The 25,264-nt window shown below is 38.3% G+C and overlaps 1 protein-coding gene across 1 annotated transcript in view; it reads right to left on the bottom strand.

Moving 5' to 3' along the window:
* Window positions 1-23,028, bottom strand: part of kif26ab (kinesin family member 26Ab) — a gene marked incomplete at its 5' end in the record, with an annotated part of 95,459 nt that extends 72,431 nt beyond the window's left edge. Inside the window, 2 exons of the mRNA XM_081393954.1 lie at window positions 20,435-20,671; window positions 22,894-23,028. Coding sequence (XP_081250080.1) covers window positions 20,435-20,671; window positions 22,894-23,028 — 372 coding nt within the window. The remainder of the gene's footprint in view (window positions 1-20,434; window positions 20,672-22,893) is intronic.
* Window positions 23,029-25,264: the final 2,236 nt, after the last annotated feature.

Here is a 25,264-nt window from a genome sequence, read left to right as displayed (position 1 = left end):
AGCAGTCCATTGCTCTCACTGTTTGTGTGAGCAAGCCATCTTCCTCTGCTTCCTGTCAAAACAGGAAATGAGCAAATAGGAAATTGCTGTATTGATGTGCATTGGCTGGAATCCTATTCTTGTTTCCACAGTTCAGAAAACAGGGATATGAAGGGTGTGACCCATGGCAGGACACTCTACCGTGTTATACAGTATTTATCACTTCGACTTGGAACTACAGTCAATTCATTTCCCAGAATTCATTTTGACTGTGAATCAAAGACTGTGGATCAGACATTCATGACTGAAATATATAAAGACCACATGCCTCTAGCTAAAGCCAAAAGACTTGTAGTTCACACTTGTAGTTCGGTTCTTTTGGTCCAAACCAAAAAAGAAAATGCTACATTAAGGATGTGTTCACATTTTGCATGTTTGTTTAGATTAAAACAAACCCTGGTGCGATTACTGTTAGTGCGGTTCATTTGAATAAGTGTGAACGCTGCCATCTGAACCCTGGTGCCACTAAACAAGCAGACATCGCTGAAAAGATGGGTCTCGTCCGCTTCCAAACCAACTCTGGTGCGACACAGATCAAAGACATGTAAGCTAACCAAAAACAGGACATGATGTCACAAGATGTGACCTTAAAAGGAAAGAATGCTCAGTTTTTTCTCGTCATAGTCGCGATGTTGCCCATCACAGGTCGGGACAGACATCAGAACCGTGTATCCTTGCAGCAGATCTTCGTTTGTGAGTGTGACGGAGCAATTCCTGCCGATGTTTTGACTCCTTTACACATTTTATAAGCTCGTCACGAGTTCTCAGCTGGTCAAAATACCATCATATGTAGGCTACGCACATACAACGAGAGCATTTAGCCCAGAACTGTTTTGGATGTTCGGTAAGTTCTGTCATGAAATATACATAATAAAAGCTGACCAAATGTGGTTGTGAACATATCCATATGCCCTATGCCTATGCCTTTTTTATTTCTTTTGAAATTCAAATGTATGGAGTCCCTAGAGAACTTGATGGACAACACCTGAGATAATAGGAAAAAATCTATTGCAATGCTTTTGCATTCCACGAAAAAAAAAAAAAAAAAATTACATCTTGCAATAAAATATATTTTTTTTGTCCCATTTCAAAATATTTACACCACCAGTATTGCAAATGAGCACAACATTTTTGCAAGAAAACAAAAAAATATTTCCATCCAAATGTTCAACTCCATAGAAATATAATTTTAAAAATAATTTTATCTTTGTTCCATTATTATGATTTTATTTGCTTGTAAATACATTATTTTATAACTACTTAACTGACAAACAAAAGACTACATGCTATTGTTTTGTTGTTTATATATTTACTTTAACATTTAACGTTTTAAATAAAGGAATGTGTTAATTAGCATATCCATTTTTGCATATTCTGAAAATGACATCAAAAATCATGAAATTTCACTTTTAATGGTGTGTCAACTACTGAAATGTTGGTGTTCCGACAACCCCACCCTCGACAATGAGAACCAGACAGATAGACAGAGTGCCAAAACAAAAGAAAGGGGGGGGGGACAGAACAATGCGAACATGTATGTGTATGCTGTGTGTGTGCTTAAAGCATCCTAATAAATGTATTCTGCTGTCTGCATTTACGGGTGGGAGGTGAAGCAGGGGGTGGCATTCACTTTGAAGGCCATAGTTTGGTGTTGACAGAAGTTCCTCCTCTCTCCACACGTGTTTTTTTGGGCAGTGTGTGTTCCTTTCATGTGTTCAGGAAGCTGCTCACAAGGAGACACAACAAGCCCCTCACTTGCCTCTCTGATCTTCACTGGTCCATTGTTCAAGAGTTAATTAAGAATCACGCAGCACGGAACTACATACACGCACTCTCTCACACAGCCCTCAAAAACACACAGACAAAACTGATTTGATTCTTTATTTATACCCGCAGGCATATTTGCATATTTGCTGCTTAATATAACTTAATTTAAGTAAGTCCATGCAAAACACACTGCCATAAGTCTAGGGTGCTCAAGGTCAGGGTTTCTCAACCTTTTGCCTACTGCGACACACTTTTTTTTTTTGTATGCCAGTCATACGACCCACTAAGGCGGGAAATAAATCAATAACTGAAATGCCTCTTTAGACCTAGGCTGCACCGTATATGCTTATTATAATTAATTTCATGAAAACACACAAACATTTTCAATAATTAGGCAGACTATGAGGCAAAAGGTTTTTTTTTGTTTGTTTTTTTTTTTTTACTTGTGTTAATGTGACACTTGAGACTGCCGCTCTGAAATGATGATATCCAGACGCGGTGGAATTTAGGAAAGGGCGACTCATAGTGTCGCACACAAACATGCTGTTGTTAGCCTATTCCTGCTTTTTGTTTTCGTTGCAGTCACTGTTGAAAATCCCGACTCACAAAGATAGGTCTGTCTGTCTGTCTGTCAGTCTATCTCTCTATCAATCTGACGTTCTATCTGTACATCTATCTGTTTATCCATCTGTCATTATACAGTATCTATCTATCTATCTATCTATCTATCTATCTATCTATCTATCTATCTATCTATCTATCTATCTATCTATCTATCTATCTATCTATGAATCGTTTGTTTGTTTTATTCGATCTATCTGTACGTCTGTCTGTGTGTTGTTCATTCGTTTTTTCTATCTATCTATCTATCTATCTATCTATCTATCTATCTATCTATCTATCTATCTATCTATCTATCTATCTATCTATCTATCTATCTATCTATCTATCTATCTATCTATCTATCCATCCATCCATCCATCCATCCATCCATCCATCCATCCATCCATCCATCCATCCATCCATCCATCCATCCATCCATCCATCCATCCATCCATCCATCCATCCATCCATCCATCCATCCATCCATCCATCTAACGGTTTATCTTATAAACCGGCAAACTTAAAGACCTTTTTCAAAACTTTTAAACAAGGCTTTCTTAAGCCAACATTTAAAGTCTCGACAATAAAATTAAAATATTTATATGAATTTCAAATCCTTTTAATTTCAATTCCTGTTTGTTTCCTCAATTTCCTCAACTGCTAAAAATTAACTGCACTTCCAAAAAAACAAAAAAAAAACATGAAAGAGTAAAGACAAAAAAACTCTATCAACGGCTGCTGGCTCAGATAGTGTGGGAAAGTAGATCACAAGATTGTTCAACACCACCCATTGCCCCTTTACTAGCATAACAAGCGGACATTAATTGCTGCGTCACTGATAATTAAACTCCTCCTTTAATGGAATGACCACAGGGATAACATGCAACTTGTAACTGTAACTGTTTTAAGGCTGCGACTTCACAGTCCTGTGTGAAACTCCCGGCTGCGCTGTTTAAGTGTCCAAAAGTGACTAGCTTCTACACAGAGGACCGGAGAGTGGTTGATGTCTGTGGGAAAGATAGGAGTGGGGCTCATAAAGGGAGCTGTGAAGTAAACTAGCTGACACACTGCAAGGATAAAACACAAGCTCTCCAGGACCACACTGCAATCTGACATCATAAAAGCCCGCTGTAGTAACCTCAGGCTAGGAGAAGGACGGTAGATTTTTGACATCATAAATAGTGCCATGGTAACAGATGGGCTAATACAGAGCTACTTTTGTTGTGGCATCATTAGCAAGGCCATGGTAACAGATTGGGTTATACAGAACACTAGCAAGAGAGGCAATTACAGGCCAACATGCAGTCTACTGTGGCACTGACATTATAAAGATGACATTTGTCCCAAGTTTTCAAGTAACAAGCTAGTTTTTTCTAACAAGCAGCAATTTAGCATAGCAAAATGCTACATCTCTGTCTTTGAAACTAAGCTAGCTGAATAATCAAACATGCTTTTCAAACACGGTTCATACAGACAGTTCATGTAAATGAAGTAGTTCAAAAAAGTGAATCACTGATTCACAATCATTTAAGGTCTGTTTTATGGCAAAATATATTGTTAAATGCTAATTGTCACTGTGATTTCGACTCATTTATTTCAATTGGGGTGTTTTGCTAGTTGTATTTTGTTTCTATTGAGAATTTTCAGTGCTTTGTAACATTTAAAGCAGTTAATAGCTACTGTTGGCTAGTAAAATGAGTATCTTATCAACATTTTGTCTTGACTGCAGTTTAAATTATTTGTAGATTGGCATGTTTTACGGTAAATGATTCTTAAACCAAGTTTAAAGGTCCCGTTCTATGCCCCTTTTCACAAGATGTAAAATAAGTCTCTGATGTCCCCAGAGTGTGTATGTGAAGTTTGAGCTCAAAATACCCAACAGATCATTTTTTACAGCATGTTTAAATTGACATTTTTTGGGGCTCAGAAAAACGAGCCGTTTCAGTGTGTGCCCTTTAAATGCAAATGAGGTGCTGCTGGACGACACAGGGGGCGGAGCTTCATGAGCTCGTGCTCAGTCTGTCAGGAAAAATTCATCTCACGGAATGATGATAATATCAGAAACTCTCAGTAACGGCGTTCATTTCGAGTCGGACAATAATGCCTACAGAGTCAGATTGCTGTATAGAGATGAAACAGGTTTGGTTTAGTAGTTTAATTACGGTTATTAAAACGTATTTGTCATCTGCTTGTAGGCTATGTATCCATTATTTATTAATAGCCTACAAGTCTGCTGTCTGAATGATGATCAAACATGTACTGATGAGTTTAATAAAGTTTATTGTACATCACACAAAAGATGAAGTGTCAGTTTTACTTCAGAAAATCACCGTAAGAGCTGAGTAAACACAGTAGGCTAAGTTATAAGAAGTGCGCAAGTAGCCAGTAGAGTTGAGGGAGCATTCCTGTGGGCGGAGGTTAGTCAAGAAACGGTTCTGGTGATGTCACTAATGCAGGATGTAGAGGGGTGTAGTCCAATCGAGCCGTTTTTTGTAGTCAACTTCTGTTAAATAAAATATCTCGCTTGGCATTGAACTTTGAGCTTTATAATTTTACAGATATTATTTATGCTCTAACAGCAACATTACACACTAACTAAAGTTTGAAACATGGAATCGCATGCAACGGGACCTTTAAAGTCAAAGTTAAAGATGGTTCTTGACTACATCTTTAGGTCTAGGGGAGCATAACCTCCCAGGTTTTATCAGAATAGTCAAAAGAACAAAATGTAAATTGCAGGAACTGGTTTATGAAACTCTCTTTGTCGGTATTTGAACTGTGACCAACCCTTGCCTCCAAGGGGGAAAACAAAATAAGGGCAAAGATCTGGTACTCTTACAGCACTCAAAGACATGCAAGTGATTCATTACTCCTACCGTCATCTGCTCTAACCAAAGTTCAAAGAGCATTAGGCCATTATTCATAATAAGCCATTATAATAAAGTGTGATCTTCCACCATGTTACACATTATCTTACAAATTATCAAAGGTTTACATGTCCATCGCATAAAAGAAACTCACTATAGACGAAAGAACAGATAGTAACCACAACAAGAAAACAGAAGTGATTCTTATCCGCTCTTTGTCATAAAAAGTCTATTTATGCAAAATGTGAGAAGAAGCCAGATGCCATGAAATTGCAAGCCTATAAAACAGAGATTAGAAGATCCTTGCAAGAAGTCTCGATTTATCATACGATGACAGTAATAGGCTAAATTAGGTGATGAACTTTTTACTGTGGCGGAAACAGAGAACTAGCTAAAATGCACTCAAAAGTCAGAAACTTTAAAGTAAGAGTGGTTGAAGATTATCCGAGAGGAAATTACATACTGCATGTCTTCCCAAGTGACAAGACCAGAGGTTTTCAAAATGTGGTCCATAAAAGATTCAAAATGGTTGGCAAATTGATTGGCTGATAACAAAAATGTGAAAATAATTTATTATCAAAAGCACATGCCTGTACATTAATTGATTGACTGATATATCAATTCATAACAAAAATGAACTGACTGTATAAACATAAATTTGTAATAAATTTTTCTGTTGTCTGTTAGAGTTTCTAACAGTTAAACTTTCTTTTTTTATACACATTTTTATGATTTTGAAGTTTGAGTTGCTGGGGTTGTAGGTGGTCCACAATTTTATGTTATACCAGGAAAGTTTGAGAACCTCTGAACTAGACTATTATCCAGAATGACAAAGAACTGGAAGCAGTGGCTTTTGTTTAACCCAGTGAATCCTGTCACCAAAGGTAAGACAAATCATTTTTTACTGTAATGGCTAATTAAATCTTCCATCTTTGAGAAAAATCTTTTCATAGCACAGTTATCATAGAAGAGCTTGAATCAATTCTGAACACGCACACACGCTCAAACACAAAAAGAATAAACGATTATCATTCTAAGATAAACCAGCATATTTTTATGCAAAATCTCACACACAGACTCACACGATAACATGCTGCACCACACACACAGAGGAAGACAGTGAAGCATGAAATGAACTTAGGTGTGAACTTTGACTGGCATTTCCATGCGCAGATTTATGGGGCCCACATATCACAATGAGTTCTGCAGAATGGAGAATAAATAAGGGCATCACACACACTCTCTCATTTCATGCTTACACATGCCAAGCCAAACACCACGGGGATCCAGCCAAACTTACACGTATGCCAACAATACAAAGACAGTTTGTGCTGACAGTTGACCCACTGACCAGCAGACACTGACACTGATGTCAAGGCCAGAGTAGCCATAATGATGCAGAGTCCTTCCTTCCAAAGGAGTTTACAGTTGTTCAGGTTGGTTAAATGGTATCCAGTCATGACTAGTGATGGGCTATTTTGAAACACTTCCTCGAAACCTTTACAAATCTTTTCTTTTTTTCGCGAATCAGTGGTTAGGAGCATGAATCAAACACGTGATTTCAACAAACGAGGCTTTGCTTCGAAACAATTCGAAATTTCAATAGTTCACCACGATCTTTGTGAACCCACGAATCAAGTGGAGTCACTCAGATGGCCCCCCCAGTGGCAAACCATTAAACAAGCGTCTATGGTTTTTACCTGATCTCTGATCTTTAATAAGACATTAGTAGGACTAATAGTAGTATATAGTCTCTTATTGGCCTGTTTAGCTGAGCCATCCATGGGACAATCAAAATAAGCCCTGAAAATTGATAAAAGAACATAATCAGATACTTACAGTAATATTAATATTATTAGATGACTAGTTAATTGCATTTGGTAGATTTTACTTTCAATTAAACATTTGCAATGGGTTTGTAAAAGCTGTTTTTATGCATGTTTGGTCTGAGTTTTTGTTGCATTTACAGTGGTCTGACCAGCAGCAGAACTTTCATTCGGTGCACCGAGAATGCTTAGCGCCGGCTTACGAAATCCCATCTCGATTTGTTGACCTCTTTCACAAACTGTACCAGGGCTCTTGCTGAACGGGGCTGGTGGAATTGAAGTAAAGTAAAAATACTAGCAGGGGTCACCAGCGTGTTGCATTTCGAACGCTTCGAAACAGTGAATCATTTTGCGAAGAAATTGGTTCTATTGATTCAAAGCTTTGAAAAGCTTTGTTTCTTCAATCACTAGTCATGACAAGTCTGAAAGCAGTAGACATGTTCTTTCAACAGTGGCTGCAAATCTCATCAATCCCTTTTGGGCTTATTAACATTTTAGCTATTTGCTACTGCTAGTCAGGGGTGGTGTATTAGATGGAGATTTCATAGAAATCTGTAGAAGGTTCCCTCTGGTGGAATGGAGATGGTTGAGGAGGCTGTCACAATCTGATAAAATTATTAAGCACTAAAAGCTAAAATAAAAGTATTTAAAAATGTAAACTTTCAGTCATACACAAGTTATGACCTCAAAGCTAACAGAGATTTTTTTTAATCACTTCAGTTTGGAATCATTAGCTATTTGTCATTGCTAGTTAGATGTATTGGAGGGAGGCAAATGACTTTCTAGAATTCCTGTAAATATTCCCTCTGGTGGACTGGAGTATGTCACAATCTGTAAAAGTCAGCACCGAAGTTGTGATGGTCTTTTCTTTTCTATTGTGACATACATCCGATTGAAACAGCTTCTCAAACAAGAAAAAATGTAGGGCGGGACTTATTCTTTGGTCCATCAGGAATCGATTAGATGGTTGGATGGTTGTGGTTTGCTATTGGTGGATTTCATGTGAGTGACAGGTTGTCCGGCCCTCATGCCAGTAAACATGTCATAAAATAAGAGACGAGCTGCAAAAGGGAGGGGAAGTTATTTTGATTAAAGATTACGAGGACACATGAATTTTAAAATTTTCCATTTTGATTTCATGGTGACATTAAACATGCTAATAGCTTATAAAATTGGCAGCAATTGGCTGTATCCAAAATTGCCTCATATTCCCTACATTACTTCACTAATACAGCAAGTAATTTAAACGAGTGAGCAAATTTGGACACTGAGTGCACGTGATGTGCTGCAGATGCAATCTTCTGTCAAGACGCGGGAATTCATTCAGCATGAAGCTAACAGTGCACAAGTATTCTCTAGCAACCGGGTGTTGAGTGAACATCCGTTGTGCACTTGTTGAGGTGCATTATGAAATTGAATGAGTGCACTTGATAATGCCCACAATGGTTTTGGACACCACTACAAATAGCTACCCCTTCAAATATTGCACTATATAAGGGTACAGGGAGCGATTTTCAGACAAAGTAGAGGAAGGAATTGACTTCCTAGAATGCTGGTGAAGGTTCCCTCTGGTGGCCCAAAGAGAAGCTGCAGATTGAACTGTACAATCTGCTGAAAGTGCAAAGAGCTAAAACCTAAAAAAATCTTTTAGTTTTACACTAGCATATAGATGGCCTCAAATCTCTCAGAGATAGATTAAAAGCCACAAAACTGACGCAGACGGATAACTTCCATAATGACAAACGCAAATTAGCATCTGGGTTAAGAAATGCTTTTTTGGTCTTTAAATAATGGTGCAAATACCAGTACATTGACTAGCGCAAACCTTAGTAAATCTCCTTGTATGATTCATATAAATATTCTCCCCCCATAAATTTTGCGTCTGAATGGGAAACTCCCACAAATGCATATGCAATAAGGTCAGCCGCAAAAATGACTGTGTCCACGCCTTTTCAGTGCTATTTTTTCACTCAGACTATGAGAACAAAATCAAAGAGACATTGCACTGATCAGCTGATGGCCAGATGTGATCAAATCTCAATATTCAGAGCCGGTTCGGTACGCCACATGCTTATGTCTTATCTGCTAGCCTGCAGTCCGCCTGACATTTACTGTAATAGCGGGCAGGACTGGACAGAGAGAGGAATGACAGACAATAGCAATTACTTTGGATGGAACATTCCTGGATGTTCTTTTTCCACACAGATTCAGTCGTTTGGATTCCCAAACAGTGCATATGCCAATGCACTCGAGCATTTATGCACACACAGTTGCACAGCCTTCAGCTCAAGCCCTCTTCAGCCGGTTTCCTGTGTCACACCCTACAACATTGAGAAGTTTCCTCTGGCTGTTGGCAGCCTGGGATAAAATACAGAATAAAGAGAAAGTACGGTGCGTGCAGAATTATTAGGCACGTTGATTTTCTGATCATATTGTTTTTTCCAGGCACATTTTACCAATTCCAAACCACATTAATCGTAATAACTACTATTCATTTTGTATTTAATCATTTATATTTAATCAAGTGATACATAATTGTTCATGAAGGCTGGAAATGAAAAACGCCTTATATTCAGGTGTGCACCACTATTTGAAGAATTCATCTTCCAGAATACGTTTTAATACGTTTTGGGAGTTTATTTTTAGTCCGTTTTGCAGAGATGGACTAAAAATGAACTCCCAAAACTTACTGTCAGATTCTGGAAGATGAATTCTTCAAATAGTGGTAGAAGAGGATGTGGTGCTGGTCCTTCAAGAGTCACTCTCAATCTGTCTATAAAGCCTATAAAAAAAAACAGTCTTCATGTATTTTACTACACTTCAGCTTGTGATTCTTATTAAGTGGGGGTCATTTTTTAGGATTCTTTACCTAACCCAAGTCTCTGAGATCCTGACACCTTGCTCTTCTGGAGACTCCAGGTAGGTTGGAGTTCTGGAAAATGGTGGCACTGGAGACTAAAGGGTTCCTGATGGTTTCACACTTAATTCTTCACCTTAATTCTTAATTATTTTGCAGTTAACATGTGTCTTTTCTTCTTCACCTGTTTTTGTCTGACCCTGCTGACCCAGTGAGTATTTCACTGTCCAATGGTCATGCCTTAACTGTAATTTCTAGTATTGCATTAGTATTGCATCCTTCTCATGGGGATTTAATAATTTTTGACTTTTCAGTCTGAGTTAAATCTTATTTTATCTGTAAAGGAAAACGTGCCTAATAATTCTGCACGCACTGTATGGCTGTAAACTGGCCAGTGTGAACTCTTTTTTTCTCTGACATCTTTTTCACTGCATATCCAGTAGTGTTTGAACTCTGAACTTTGTGCTACACTTTTAAAGTTGTCCCCAACTTATAAATGCCACTGAAACTATCATAACCAAGTGGTATAATAAATAAATAAATAAAGCACACATTTCAAGCAAAATATTTCACACAATAAATAAATTAATAATAATAAAAATAATAATAATATATAGATTATGAAAATAGGTTCAATTGAGAAACTGATTTGACTGGCAAAAGATAAAACCACTTTCACCAGCTCAAGTCCCTTCTATAAAACCACTGGTCAGTGTGCATTTAAAAAATAAGCCCATATGCCTCTAGAGGACAAAATAGGAATTTCAAGTGCTTCATGATTTATATTTGACAGCTCCAAACATGTCTGAACCATTTACATAAAACAGTAAATAGGTCAAAGTCTCAATATGCAAATTACCTCCTTGGAAATTTGTTAGTATGTATATATATATATATATATATATATATATATATATATATATATATATATATATATATATATATATATATATATGCAAGCATCAGTGCATGCCCTAAGATAGACAAATGCAAAACAAGTGCTTTGTTTCAACATCAAAAGCCTGAGACTGAGCATAAAACAATTTAGGAAGAGCTTATCATAGTCATATCAGCTGAACACACAGCTTTACAGTGAAACAGCCCGGAAGCAAACAATGAGTTTAAACACTCACTGATTGACAATCAGATAGTAATCAGATGCGCACCAGAGTAAACATCAATAATGCAGTGTAGTACTTCGCTCTCTCATCTCTCAACCCATCATTTCCTGTGGTTTACATTCTGGTTTTCCTATGGTCGACGGGTTGAAAGGTTAAGAGGAAGACCTCTTAGAGTGGCATGCATAAAACGTCAAAAGGTTTAGTCGGTGTCACTGATCTATTAAATTGATTCAAAAATGCATTAAAATGCAAATCATACAAACAATAACTTGAATACAACTCTCTCTCTATATATAAAATAAATACATGTGAAATAAATACATTAAAAATGTCAACTTTTTTTAAATTGTTATAAAGTTTTTCAAAAGCATATGGCTGCAGCATAAAAACAAAATGGCATGTGTGTTTTAAAACAGTTTTTTTTTTTACGAATTTTTTTAATTTTTCTCTTTTCTTATGTCATAAACCCATTAATCATAAAATGCTTTTCTTTCAAATAACATCAGAGACACGTAACGAAAAGACAATTCAAGGAATCAGGTGTGGGTTGACGTAAGAATGCTTGCTGGATGCCATCCACCCCCATCTTCGTCACAAGTCTCCTGTTATTATGTTCTGATAAACGCCTTTGAATTTCTTGTAAGCTCAGAGCATATGAAAGTACAAGAAAAGTGCACAGGAGGAGAATTGAATGAGAAACTAATAAAGGCAATTAAATTGAGTGATTTATAGTGACTGCTCTGGCATGTGCAAGGCAATACTTCCCTGCAGGGTTAAGAGTGAAGAATGGGACGAGCAAGTCGAACCAGGACTTCCAGTAGACCTTCAACTCCACTTCAACCAGCCTCGCTTCTCGTGAGAACCGAGAGCTTTTCTCTGGTAGGGGTGTGAGGAAATAATTGATGTCCTTGGAATAAACATTCCAAAAATGCCGTTGGGCATGCACTCATATTTGAGCTCACGAAAAGCAAAAGGCTTCTTGACAGATTTCACTCTATTAAGTAACCTGAAAATTCAGATGAGCTCATGACAGCGTCAGGCTTATTGACACATTTTACTCTATCAAAAGAGGATAGTCAATCGTTCTTGGCATCTATGAGTCTGATCTGATCACAAGTGGACGATGCTAAATACAGGTGTTAGCGGGGTCTAAAACGTTTTGAGCTTGTCCACTTTCGACCACTTCCAGAGGTAGTCGAAAACGCATTCGACCAGATTGCTTTCGTATTGTAAACGCTCATGTGATTGAATGTGTTCGAACAGCCACAAAAGATGCCTACTCTCTGCCTACTGACCTAATGCGTAAACATTATGGGAAGTGCGCTAGCCAGACGGGATTTAAACTTTGTTAGTTGAAGACCCAAGTTTGAATTGAAGACAAAAAAGTTATCAAGCACAATGTTCTCTCACCATTCCTGATTTCTAACACACCCTCACAGCATTCAGAGTGATATTGCGGCTGTCAGAGTAGAAATGAAAGCTGATGATCTCTGTGTTTTTCCGTCTCCGGTCGCGTTCATATGTAAATTGCGTGAGCTTATTTCGTCCATTAGATTGAAAGATCTGAAAGAAGTCCATACATTTACCCGCCCATCCTCCCCTCGAAGAAATCAGGACAGAAGTGGTTGAAAGTGGACAAAAGAGACGGGAATGTGTCTCCCTCGTCTACTTGTGATCCAATCGACCAAAATGCATCTTAATACCAGGTGTAAACAGGGCCTATGGTTCCATGAAGAACATTTTACATCCATGGAACCTGAAAAAAAGGTAATTTATACACTCTAAAAATAAGGTTCCAAAAGGGAGTTTTCACAGTAATGCCATAGAACAACCAGTTTAGATTCCAGAAAGAACACTATAAAGAACCTTTTGTGCAATGGAAAAGTTCCATGAATGTTAAAGTTTCTTCATGGAACCATCAAAGCTAAAGAAGAACCTTTATTTTTAAGAGTGAGTGAAAAAAGGTTCTTCAGATTATTAAAACGTTCTTCACACTAAGAAAAAAAAAAGTTCACTGAAAGGTTCTTTGAGGAACACAAAATGGTTCTTTAAGGCCATTGCTGTGAAAACCCTCTTTTGGAACCATTATTTTGAAGAGTGTATACGTAGAGTGCTTTTTAAACTGGAATCGTTTTAAAATGTCACGTCTTTTCAAGCCTGTCTATCCACCTTATTTTCGAACGCGGAAGTAAACATGGGTCCAATATCCGGTTTTTGTGCGGCACTTCCGTTTCCTCGCTTCCCTGGGCTAAATAACATATCGATCGCGAAGGATTATGCAGAGTTGATAGAAAAATGTTACACATGCCGTAGCAGATGAATACTACAAAGAACTAAAGCCCCGCCTCACTCAGTTAGGGTACCGGACCTGGTTGAAAACACTCATGCATCTAGCTGGCAGAGTGACAAAACTTCACCGGCGCCTTCAGCCCCGCCCTAAACATAGTCGAGCCAACGCTGGACTAATATAGAGGTATTTTGTCATGTCAAATGTATTAATAATGCCATAAGAATGCAACCAAAGCATAGGATGGATAGCAATAAGTAGATGGCTATAAATAGTTGTAAATCATACAAAATAAATGCCATGATCATGCCATTATGCCATGATCACTAGATTTTATACAGGGGTTACTATAATGATTTTGTTTCTCCTTGGAGTTTTTATCATGGTTTTTATTGAGACTTCATAGCCCAGCCACTTTTCTGGTATCGGGTGGTCTTCTATAGGTGCTCACGAAATGAAAAGAACAAACATACGGTCGTTTCGATGGTTTCTTCAAATGTAAAGCTTTTAACCACAGGCGAAGGGATTCCTCAGGCCGGCGACACACTGCGTGTCCGTTTTTATTTCGGCTCCCATGTTAACAGGTTAGAACGTGCACACTGCCTGCGTGACACGCGCGTCTCACAGGCGCGGAAAACGCGTGCAAAATAGAATCGACGCCTATTTTTCACGCGACACGCAAGCGTTTTGGAAGCGTTTCCAGACAAAATAGAATAGGAAAAGATCTTTGTATTTAATTTTACATGAATACATATTAATAAATTACATTTTGATGTTTGAAATTTTAGGTTTTGACAAATGCAGATATAAATGCAATGAAAAAAAATCGATTTTCTAATATTGCACCAGAACGAAATATTCTGTAGCCTGTTTTGCCGTCAATACTGCCGACGTTGTCTTTGCTGCTATATATATGTTTAACATTAAAGGCCTTCCACAACTCTCTCCCCATTATGTCGAATATAATCACCAATGAATGAGGATCATATGTCACCTAGCAGTGCCGCGTCAGACACGTTATTGGTGTGCAAAGACATGTAAAACGCCACGCAACAGAAACGCCACGCAGCCAGTGTGTCTCTGGTCGTAGGGCGCCTGATTAAAATGTCAATGATTTCGATGATTAAAACACTCCTGCTCCAAGTAAACCTTTCTTTTGTATCAGTTTATGACAACCTCTAACTGCACAAACAATCCCGGTCTTCCCCGAAGCCATGACGATGAGTTAGTTGTTAGGAACACTTGTTTAATTAACCGATATGGTGAAAAGTGATCAGCGCGCCAGTTACCGGAAGTGCCTGACCGGAAGTCTCGCACAAAATACCGTCAACTGGCTGCGTCCGTATTTCCGTTAAAAATAAGGTGAATACCTCAGAGATTTTTCAAAATACTTCTTCTGAGCCCTGGCATACAATATAACATCTAAGTGGCTTACGCAACAACAAATTGAATGAGACAATTAGCCAATGCCCTTTAAAAGATCTCCATCTTTATTGTCCAAAACAATGTAGTCTAATCAGACACGGTCCACCCATTTTCATACTTTGTTATGATTCTTATCCCGTAGCAGCCAACCACACTGACCTTTCATGCGGCAGTAAAAGCCCCAGTGTCGCTCATACACACATATAGACACACAGCTGCAAGGGTTTAAGTGTTCGAAATGAAAACGGCAAACTGCAAATCCATCTAGCTTTGTTTTAGATGATCCTCCCGGGGGGGGGGGTCACAAGAGAGTTCAAGGAGATGACTGACAGCAAATGAGAGCTAAGTATTCTCATTACAACCATCATCTAAGGTTTCACACAGCATTTGAAGGATGGAGGGATGCAGGTGTTTTCGACCTGCCCTGTGAACGGACTTTATACTTCTTACATGTCACAACAGAGAGCTTATAGACCCTTAGAACTGTAGTGGTCATTATAATTGATGACAGCCATTTCAGTGCCTTTCTTTGGACAATGGAGATGAAATAACGGCCGCCCTCAAGCGCATATTCATCTTATTAAACGTGATACCTTGTAGTCCATCATCACAATAATGGGATTGGGAACGCCACATTCCATACCGCTACATTGTTCTAACCCAGGTGCGAATGCCCTTAAATTTTGTTGAATGATCCTGTAATCGATGCGGATGGCCAGTGGAGTGAAAGAGTTTGACGTTAGACGTCTCAGATTAATTCTCAACGGTTAATGGTTATCGTAGCCGGACATATGATTTAGGGTTAACGCCGGCCATTTTTTTAAATTGTGAGTCTTGGGTAATGTGCTAGAGCTTTGTGACTAGTTAAGTGCCAATCATTGTAGGCAATGAAGTCTTTGTCCATTGTCCCGTGTTAAGCTTCCAGGCATTCCATCCTCAGGCATTGTTCAGGTGTTAAGTGCCCTGACATTGAAGTGAATGAACTACTGAGGGGAGAGCTTCTTTATTGTTTGAAGAGAAGAGACCATTCCTCACTGATATCAGGCGAAGGAATCACTGGTAATAAATAATAAAACAAAGGATGGCGAGGACTGAAAGCAAACCTGGTGAAAAAGAGTGAAGCCATTAAAAGCTGTGGGGCGTGAAGGAAGACTAATTGCCACCTGTGAGCGTGTGCTTGGCAGAAGACTGTAAAGAAACGGCCTGTCACACGCCGGGCTGCAGTGCTGCTGACCACGCATTTCCTGGAAGGAACATTTTCAGGAGCAAATTTTAAGATTTTACAATCTTTCAAGTTTTTTCAATGAGGATTTCACTTCTGAATAGTTTGCTTTGCTGGACTTGCCAATACATTAATTTACGAGACATACATTTCACATATTTACCTAAAGTTTGCGTATTAGCCTCAGCATTTCATAGTAAACCCATTGGAAATAAAGTCATATTTACAAGGTACCGGGCTGCTACATTTAGCCCCTCTGAGGATGAAATTATCATTAAATTTGCCAAAATCTGAGAATTTAGTGCCATTAAGTTGCATCATTTGCAGACCACTACTGTTGTGCATTTATTTGAATCTAATTGGTATTAAATGGTATTCCGTTTTATTAAACCATCACACTGTGTACATAGTAGATATAGATGAGATATTATAAATGTGTAGCAAAAGAGAGGGTGAGTGTTAGATAGATAGATAGATAGATAGATAGATAGATAGATAGATAGATAGATAGATAGATAGATAGATAGATAGATAGATAGATAGATAGATAGATAGATAGATAGATAGATAGATAGATAGATAGATAGATAGATAGATAGATAGATAGATAGCAATTAACCAATAAACATGTCATATAATGCATGATACAAATTTATAATAAAATTATTTTATCATAATTTTATTACAGTAAAATGCATTATTTTATTACTAATAATTTTGTTATATTATAATTTTTTGTTTGTTTGTTTGTTTTGTCATTGAATTAATATATAATCTTATTAAATAATATTAATCTAACGTCACTTTAGATGTCAGATGGTAGATTTTTGCAGCCTAATTTTTTTTTGCAAGCCTACTTGAATGTTGCCACTGGATAGTTAAACTGCAAAAAAACATAAATGTCAGCAATTACACAAAAATAACTGACTAAGAGGCCAGTACTCCAAGCCAACACAAGCTGGCTGGGAATAAATGAGCTCTAGTATGAACCAGTGAAGTGCAGCTGGGTCATTGGGGCAGCCTGATATCTGAAACTTATTGAGTGCTGCAGTTCCCAGACTTTACCAGCAAACTGAGAGCAATTTTCATAATGAACATATGAGGGGGGAGCAGGTGTGAATCGCAATTGAAAATCAAGAATAATGAAAACTCAACCAATTTAAACCCAGGATTTAAGCCCACAGGCCACCCACACTTTGGCAGGAGCTGATAAACAGTAACCCTCTGTAGCTTCTCAGCTAGAACCATATCACTTGAGTCTCTAAGTTCAGGTCAGGTAACCACCACACATCTCCAGCTGGACAAAGCATCCTTTCTTTTCCCAACTGCAGGGAAAGCAGGACTCCCATGACCAATACTTCCACAGTCTCATTAAGCCATCAGCAGAGGGGCCGATAGAGACCTCTCCTGCTTGACCCCATCGCTTTATCCCCCACACCTGGAGACGACCACACAGGGCAAACAGCAGGAGTGAAACGGACAGCCAAACTTGGGATGGTTTCAGACAACCACTGGTGATGAGAATGAGGGAGTACTAACCAAATAACACATCTTAGGGTGGGACGAGGTCATACGCATCCACCAACACTGATGCACACCCACACAAAAGCCCTATCTTTATCCCCTGAGGTAACCTGGAGAGAAGAGAACTTGAGGGGGGGGGGGGGTTCAAAGCAAACCGGAGGGCTTGTAATCCTACCTAAGCATGAGATCTCTCTTGAAACACAACCACAAAAGAAAGCGAAGGGAGGGGGAAAACCTGAGGCTAACCCAAGCAGCAAGTCAGACAACAATAAAAAGTCGACAGCCTATATTTAACTGTGGTGGGAATTTGGTGAGGAGTATACAGGAACACTTTGAATGCATGATGAAGGTCAACTGGGTCTCCACTTCCTCCACAGACTCCACAGCGAGTCCGCTCGACTGTTTTCTCCCCCCAATGTCGATGGACAAGGGGGGAGATAAGCATTGTTTCCCAAAACAATGGGCCACTTCCAATAGCCCCTCCCCTATCGACAGACTCTCAGAAACTGGCACTCACATATTCTGCATGAAAACAGTGTGTGAAAGTAAGGAAAGCTGTTGAAAACTCTAGAAACGGAAGGTTGTGAGAAAAAAAGAGCATTTTTTGGCTTTAGGAATGAGCAGATAGACTGTAAACACCCCAAACAAACAATGGCGAATGACTTCAGTTTACCAGCATTCAGAAAAGTGTAACGCAAGGGTGGATATTGTGGATTACTTCAAAGTACCAGGGATTTTTCCTTTCAGCTTTTGTTATACATTACTGGTATGGAATTCTGTCCTCAATTTGATTGATTATGTTCCATTACTCTCCGATTAAAACAGCATTGGTTTTATAAAATAAAGAACAGTTAGTTCCAGGCCTCAAACCTGATTGGTCGAGCAGCGTTCAAAGAGTGCGTTAATGGTGGAGATTTGAAAGCGACTCTCTTTATGAGTAAGTCATCGAGTCCTTCATTCAACATCGTTCAAAAATGCAGATGCATTCAGAAACTAAACAGGTGGCCATCTTTATGAGTGAATCATTTGAATCATTCACACAACCAATTCATTCAAATACACCGATTCATTCCGTAATGAAAAAATTTCATTATATGAAATTATATGAAAAAATCTTAATGAGTTGGTCACTAATTAAATCACTCAAACAATTTGTTAATAAAACACTGATTTATTCAGTGAGTCATAAAAACTTAGAAACAACAAAACAGCTTACTCTTTATGAGTGAATCATTAAATCATTCACTCAAGCAAATCTCTTCATGAGTGGGTCATAAATCATTCAGTCAAACAATTTGTTTAAAAACACTGATTCATTCAGGAATGAGACAATGACTCTTAATTAATGAATCATTCACCCAAATGATTTGTGATTTGATAATTCACAAATTAAACAAACATCTTGTTTTATGAGTCAATGAACCATTCAGTCAGCCAAATAGATCAACTGTTCCTGATTCGTTCAGAAATAAAACTAGTAATTGTGTTTATGAGTGAGTCATTGAATAATTCACTCAAATTATTTGTTCAATAACACTAATTCATTCAGGAATGAAACAAGTAACTTTCTTTATGAGGCAGTCAAAACCCATTTATAAAAAAGTCAATTGAATCATTCACACAAATGGCTTGTTCAAAAACCATGATTCATTAAAAAATGAAACAGGTGACTGTATTTATGAGATAGTCTTTGAATCATTCACTCAAACGATTTGTTCAAAAACACTGATTTATTCATATATGAAACAAATAACTCTCTTTATGAGGTTGTCTTTAAATCATCCACCCAAAACACGGATTCATTCAGGAAACTTGTTTCATAATTGATTCATTCATTCAACTAATTAGTTCAATCATTTCATAAATAAAAAACATTCAGGAATGAAACAAGTAACTCTCTTAATAAGTGAGTCATTGAATCATTCACTCAAATAATTCAATCAAAAGGACTAAATCATTTAGAAACGAAACTAGTGACTCTTTTCATGAGTTGAATTGAATTCATCACAAAAGCACTCTTGCTCATGTGATATTGATTAAACAGCACCAAAAATCTACACTAGAAATATAACCTCACAAATTATAATAATTTATTTTGTTTCAGTCAATTTAGCGCAACCTTAATAGTTAATTTTTGCATCCAGATTGCTCTCTGTATATCATGCCCATCCACTTACTGCATTGGCAAGCACAGGGGCGCATCACGCCACACACATCTCACTCCAACCATCCCACTCAAGGCTTGATGAGGCTTCATCACCAGTTTGACCATAAACCAACATCCAGCAATGAAACATTTCAAACAGCATTTAAGGAAGTTGTGCGGTGAAGCCATGATCCCGCTTTTATCCAAGCCTGTATGCATTTCCAACAAATTATAATAATGACTTGAAAGCATTCTAAAGTACAACAAAGCCTATAGTCTGAAAAAGAGGTTGCTGAAATATTTGCTCTCTGTGAAGGTATAGTAAAACAGATTAACCTTCTGATGACTGGGTGAACTTTCTGAATAGGAGCCTGAATAGGATATCAGTTTTCTGATAAGAGGGTCGTAAAACTAGAAAGACAGGGCTTATTTGTGTCAACTTTTCAGATTTTACACAAAAATGGCCTTTAAGAGGCATTCACTGCATTGCATCTGATTTATGTGAGGCTTTCACAATGCTGTGAAAAGAGCAGAGTGACAGAATGTAACAAAGAGAACAACTTCCATAGCTTTGAAGCTCAGGTGAAAGTCAAGTGCTTCTTGAGACTAACAAAAGCTTCTTAGTCATCCATTTCTGCATGAGTCAAAACAGAAAAGATCCTTGAAAGATAACTTTATTAGTAAAAAGAAATGCAGCAAGATTTCCACTGTCTTGGAGTGGCATCCTAATAATGCTTTTCGCTCACTGACCTTTAAGGAAGCGGGGTCGGACAGAGCGAGGGCTTGTCTCCTCAGTTCAGCTACGGTCATCTGACACTGCTTGCACAGATCTGGCCTAGTCTCGTCCCTGTCTGATTCCGAGACGCTCACGGCTCCTGCGCCTTCAGGTGCTGGTCTGCCGGCACACATTTCCTCCTCCGCTGACAGCCTCCTCCTCGTGCTCAGCTCAAGTGAGAGAGAAGACTCTCCGCTCGAACAGCCTTCCACCTTTTTGAAAGACAACAAAATCACAATGCAGAAAGAGCACATATGCTTTTCAAACACCTGTCAAAATTTGCTAACATTTAGAGCTTTAACATTACAGTTAATTGCATATTACAAATTGTTGATTATATTAATACCCATTCCACACTATGGAAATGATATGGCTAAAAAGTTATGACAACAAGTGTTTTTACATTGCTTTAACTCATCAAAATAAGTTAAGCAATTTGTAACTTTTTTTTATAAGTTATACAAGATTAAAAAAATGTTTTAAGTTAGTTTAATGTAATTTAAGTTGAAATTGCTTGAATATCCAAGTTGATTGCACTTAAAAATGTATGGCAGTGCATGTACACGTAGCTTCACTACATAGGTAGTTCTTAACTCGTGTTATATACACAACATGTGATTAAACTTTCTAACGTGTTGCAAGGTATTCAACCACAATGAACAAACAGCAAACGTTGGCATTCAATTCGATTACTGTAACTTCTCAGCATCAGTTGTTGTTTATAAGAGGACTTACAGTTGACCGGCTGATCTGGATCTCTCCTCGCGCATTCCCTTGAGTTAAATCCATCATCTCGGTATAAAAGATCAAAGCACTGCGGATATCTAGTGTACTTTATTGCTCCTCTATTTGTCTACACGCATTGATTAGGAACACCGTTCATGAATAGTCAGTGGGAGCGCAAAGCAAAAGGCACAACAAGATTCCCCCTAAAGTTTTGCTGTAGCTCCATGACGATGCGCGTACGCGGGAGTGAAGTTTGACTGCTGTCAATGCGTGTGCGCGCTGCGCGGGTCGGTCACTTGGTTAGAGGGGTGGAGCTGCTATTCAGTAGCTATTCAAACACTGAGAATATGCTGTTTCAGATAGTTTATAGGCTGCTTGTGCACAAACAAAAAGTGAAAATAAAGTTGTAGGGAATTCACCATTTAATTAATTGTGCGTTTTGTGATGAGGAATGTGCTCATGTGAACCTAATCAATTGATCAAATTGTGTCTGTCTGATGTACAACAATTCATAATAATAAAAGCAATTGTATTATTGTAAAGAACAGCCCATAAACTCATTTTACTATTTTACCATTTGTATGTCTGTAAAATCAGATCCAAAGCTAAATGTTGCTCAAATTGGGTGCTCAACAAGACAATTAATCAAAAAGGAAAAAAATATATAAAAAAAAAATGTATGAAAAAAAATGTATGTCTGAAATAAAAAATAAATAAATAAATAAATAAATGATTGCTGCTAACATAAATTACGTCATCTTTTATGTTGCAGTTCACTTGTGTCGACTGTGAGATTACGGGTGTGCTGATGTCGTTTGCATATTACTCTGGCGCCACCCTCTGGTATTGTCTTTAACTGCATCTTCCAAACCTCTTTATTTGCAAGAAATTGTGGGAATGTTTGAATATTTAATTACCCGTTGCTAATTATTTTATGTTGATGATGTATATGCTGGGATCACGTGATTTTAAATTGCATCCCAAATACTGCCAATCAAACAATTCGCCTCAAATAACCCACGTTCAATCCTTTGTCGGTGAGAGCGCCAGCAGTCCAATAAACCATCAATAACGGACCGTTTAACGTGGGCGAACAAAACAGCTAAACCTATACTGACAGAAATTCGGCTCTTTTGTGTCCGTCTAGACTCAATAACATTCTAGCCAATATAAATTAAACTCTCTGACAGAGTGCTTCAAAACCTTTATTTGAGCATTAATGTCAGTTTGTGCACCTTTATAGCGGTTAACACCTCAGACTGATGTTGTTTTTTACTCGAAGTCTTTTTTATTTTCAGGAAGCCTGGTAGTATATAGGCCTATAACTGAATTGAATTGCTGAAATCTTAACCGCTGAAAAAAAACTTTTAATTAAGCACAAAGTTCACAATATGATGAAAAAATGATATGCAAAATGAATGGTTTAAGTTGCGATAGCACTTTAATGTATTTCGGATGCTTTAGAGGAAGTTGCTAAAAGCGCGAGTGATGTGGACGCTGAGAGCTGTTCGTGGTGCTGAAGTGTAAATCCCCACAAATCATATAACCAATGATAACTTCCTATTCATATTTGTGAACCTCAAAATTTGATAGCTTTTAATAGGACATTAAGCGTGTTTAAGCAAAACACCCCACATAGATTCTAACGAGCTCTAAATTAGTCAACTTGTGGAGTCTTTTGTACTCTCAAAACCTGCGAGATGCTTACCTTGGCTTTTCGCTTTAACAGATGACTAGTAAATCCAAAAATGATGTCAGCGTCCACGAAAAACGTCCCCAGGTCAATCAGACTGGGCTTCTGCTTGTCCTCCCCAGATGACCCGTTAGAGTTTTGTAAATCCATTGTGCAGCTGTAAATATGTTTCCTCGCCCTGCTTACAGCAAATGTGGAGAAGTCATCGCGCGCGCTCTGGAGTTCCGAGTCATTTTACAGATGGTTCTCTCTGATCCAAAGCACTGTCATGGTCTTATCCAGAGGGTCCCTCTCAGGTACATCCAACTGTTGACTCATTTAGATCGTCCGGTTTCTGTTCCAAATCACTTGCCGCGTATAAAATCATACATCCATATGTTGACACTCGTCAAAGCTTTCAAGAACCCCATACACTCCATACATGATCCATGCGCTTTTGGCATACATCCTTGTTGGATAGGCAGTCCACGCCTTGTCTTGTCTACACTGCAGGTCTAGGAGTGAACTCGCCCGAGCCTGTTGAGGACTACCTTGAACAACTCCACCTCTTTCTCAACCCCTCTCTCTATCTTTCTCTCTCTCTCTCTCCGCTCTAGCATCCTCATGGCGAATGTGTCGCTCTCACGCTTGATGCTCAACCAGTGCGCGCTTCAATTCCTTGCGTGCGCTGTGAGTGATGCGTATCCTTCATTGCAGCAGACAAGGTTGCTTAAATAATGTTAACTTAATTTTTGACTCATTATGCGACATTGCTAATTTTCAAATAGTCAAATTCCAATGCTTATAGATTAATACTGATGCTTATGAGATCTCATAGTTCAGAGGTTAAAGGAACATGCGTGTGCTTGAAACAACATAATCTTCTTAATTTTTAGACATGTATATAGACATTTCATACAATTAAAAAAATATTAATGAATTTGAATTGCCCTATCTGGCTTTAAAACGCCACGTAAAAGGAAAATGAAAGTAACTTTTGAAACAGTAACGTATATGTATGTATGTATGTATGTACAGTAGGCTATGTAGATCTAATGTATGTATGCATGCATGTTGTTGTTGTTTTGTTTTTTTAACATTTATTTATTTATTATGTATTCATGTATGTTGGTTTTTGTTGTTTTTAAACATTTATTTAAGTATTTTGTTGTTTGTTGTTTTTAAACATGTATGTTGTTTTTGTAACATATCTGTATGTTTTTTGTTGTTTTTTAAACATGTATGTATGTATGTATGTACGTACGTATGTTGTATGTACGTAGGCCTACTTTATGTATGTAGGCCAATGTAATTACGTATCTAGCCTATGTATGTTAGCCTATTTATTTATTTATTTATTTATTTATTTATAATGTCTTTTTTTTTTTTTAGCTTGAAAGACTCATTTTAAAACTTGCCATTATTTTTGAACGCCAGATCTTTCAACACCAAAGCGGATCCACCAGAAGGCTCCCTGGTGCGTGATTTCTGAGCAGCCGAATGCAAACCCGGGCTGTTATTGAGCAGTTTAAATACGAGGCTTAATACGCTAGATAAAGGCGGTTGTTTGCTGGGCTTTGAAAGCCGAACACAGGACATTACTGCTGGCCTCTTAATAAAAACTCTTATCTCGAGCATACAGAGGAGCATGCAGTAGATAAGCAGACAGGCTTTATTGCAATAATATACTCGTTCCTGTAGACTGTCTTTTGAAGGAGCGAGGTTTTGTCGGGGAATTAGGCAGTTGACTGTTGACAAATCTGATTGTGAATTAGAAGTGATATTGGCTCATCAACTTGGCCCAATATACTAAGTCGTAAGTTGCATTGATAGCCAGTTCGCGCAATGAGTGCTTCAGATTAGTTTTGGATGGGGAAGGGGGTCGCTCATGCATTAGTCCTTTAGGACCTCATGATTACAATCCATTGTAAAGGTGATTTACCACGTACACAAGCCTTTCTCTCATTCTCCTCTCCGGGATAGCGCAGGGTCATCCCGACACGATGATGAAATTCCGCGGATCGAGTCTCGCGGGAGCTGCTCGACATCTGCTGCCCTCGCGCATGTACGCGGATCGCTCCGGGCTCCTCATTAAGACTGTTGAAATATCTTCCACCCTGACTCATACTGAGCTCCGCCAGTGGGGTGCAAGACGGAGCGTTTAGCGAATATTGCCCCTATTTAGGACGCGCCTCTGAGATCAAGAAGAAAGAAAGCGACGCGCGCCCGAGAGGACTCGGATAAACAGAATAACTGATTGGATTGAACGCTCATGAATAATGTATCAATAACAAAGGACAGCTATATGGTTCCACTGATGCATTCGATTCGAGCGAGTTTTTGGAGTGAATTATGGGCGGGGGTGGTTTTGGGATGTGACATATAAGCTTCAAACAAAAGGTTAGCC

This window comes from Scardinius erythrophthalmus (assembly GCF_964197995.2).
Source record: "Scardinius erythrophthalmus genome assembly, chromosome: 19".
In the NCBI taxonomy this organism is placed as follows: Eukaryota; Metazoa; Chordata; class Actinopteri; order Cypriniformes; family Leuciscidae; genus Scardinius; species Scardinius erythrophthalmus.
Note: the sequence above shows the minus strand (reverse complement) of the source record. Positions and strands in the feature narration are given on the sequence as shown.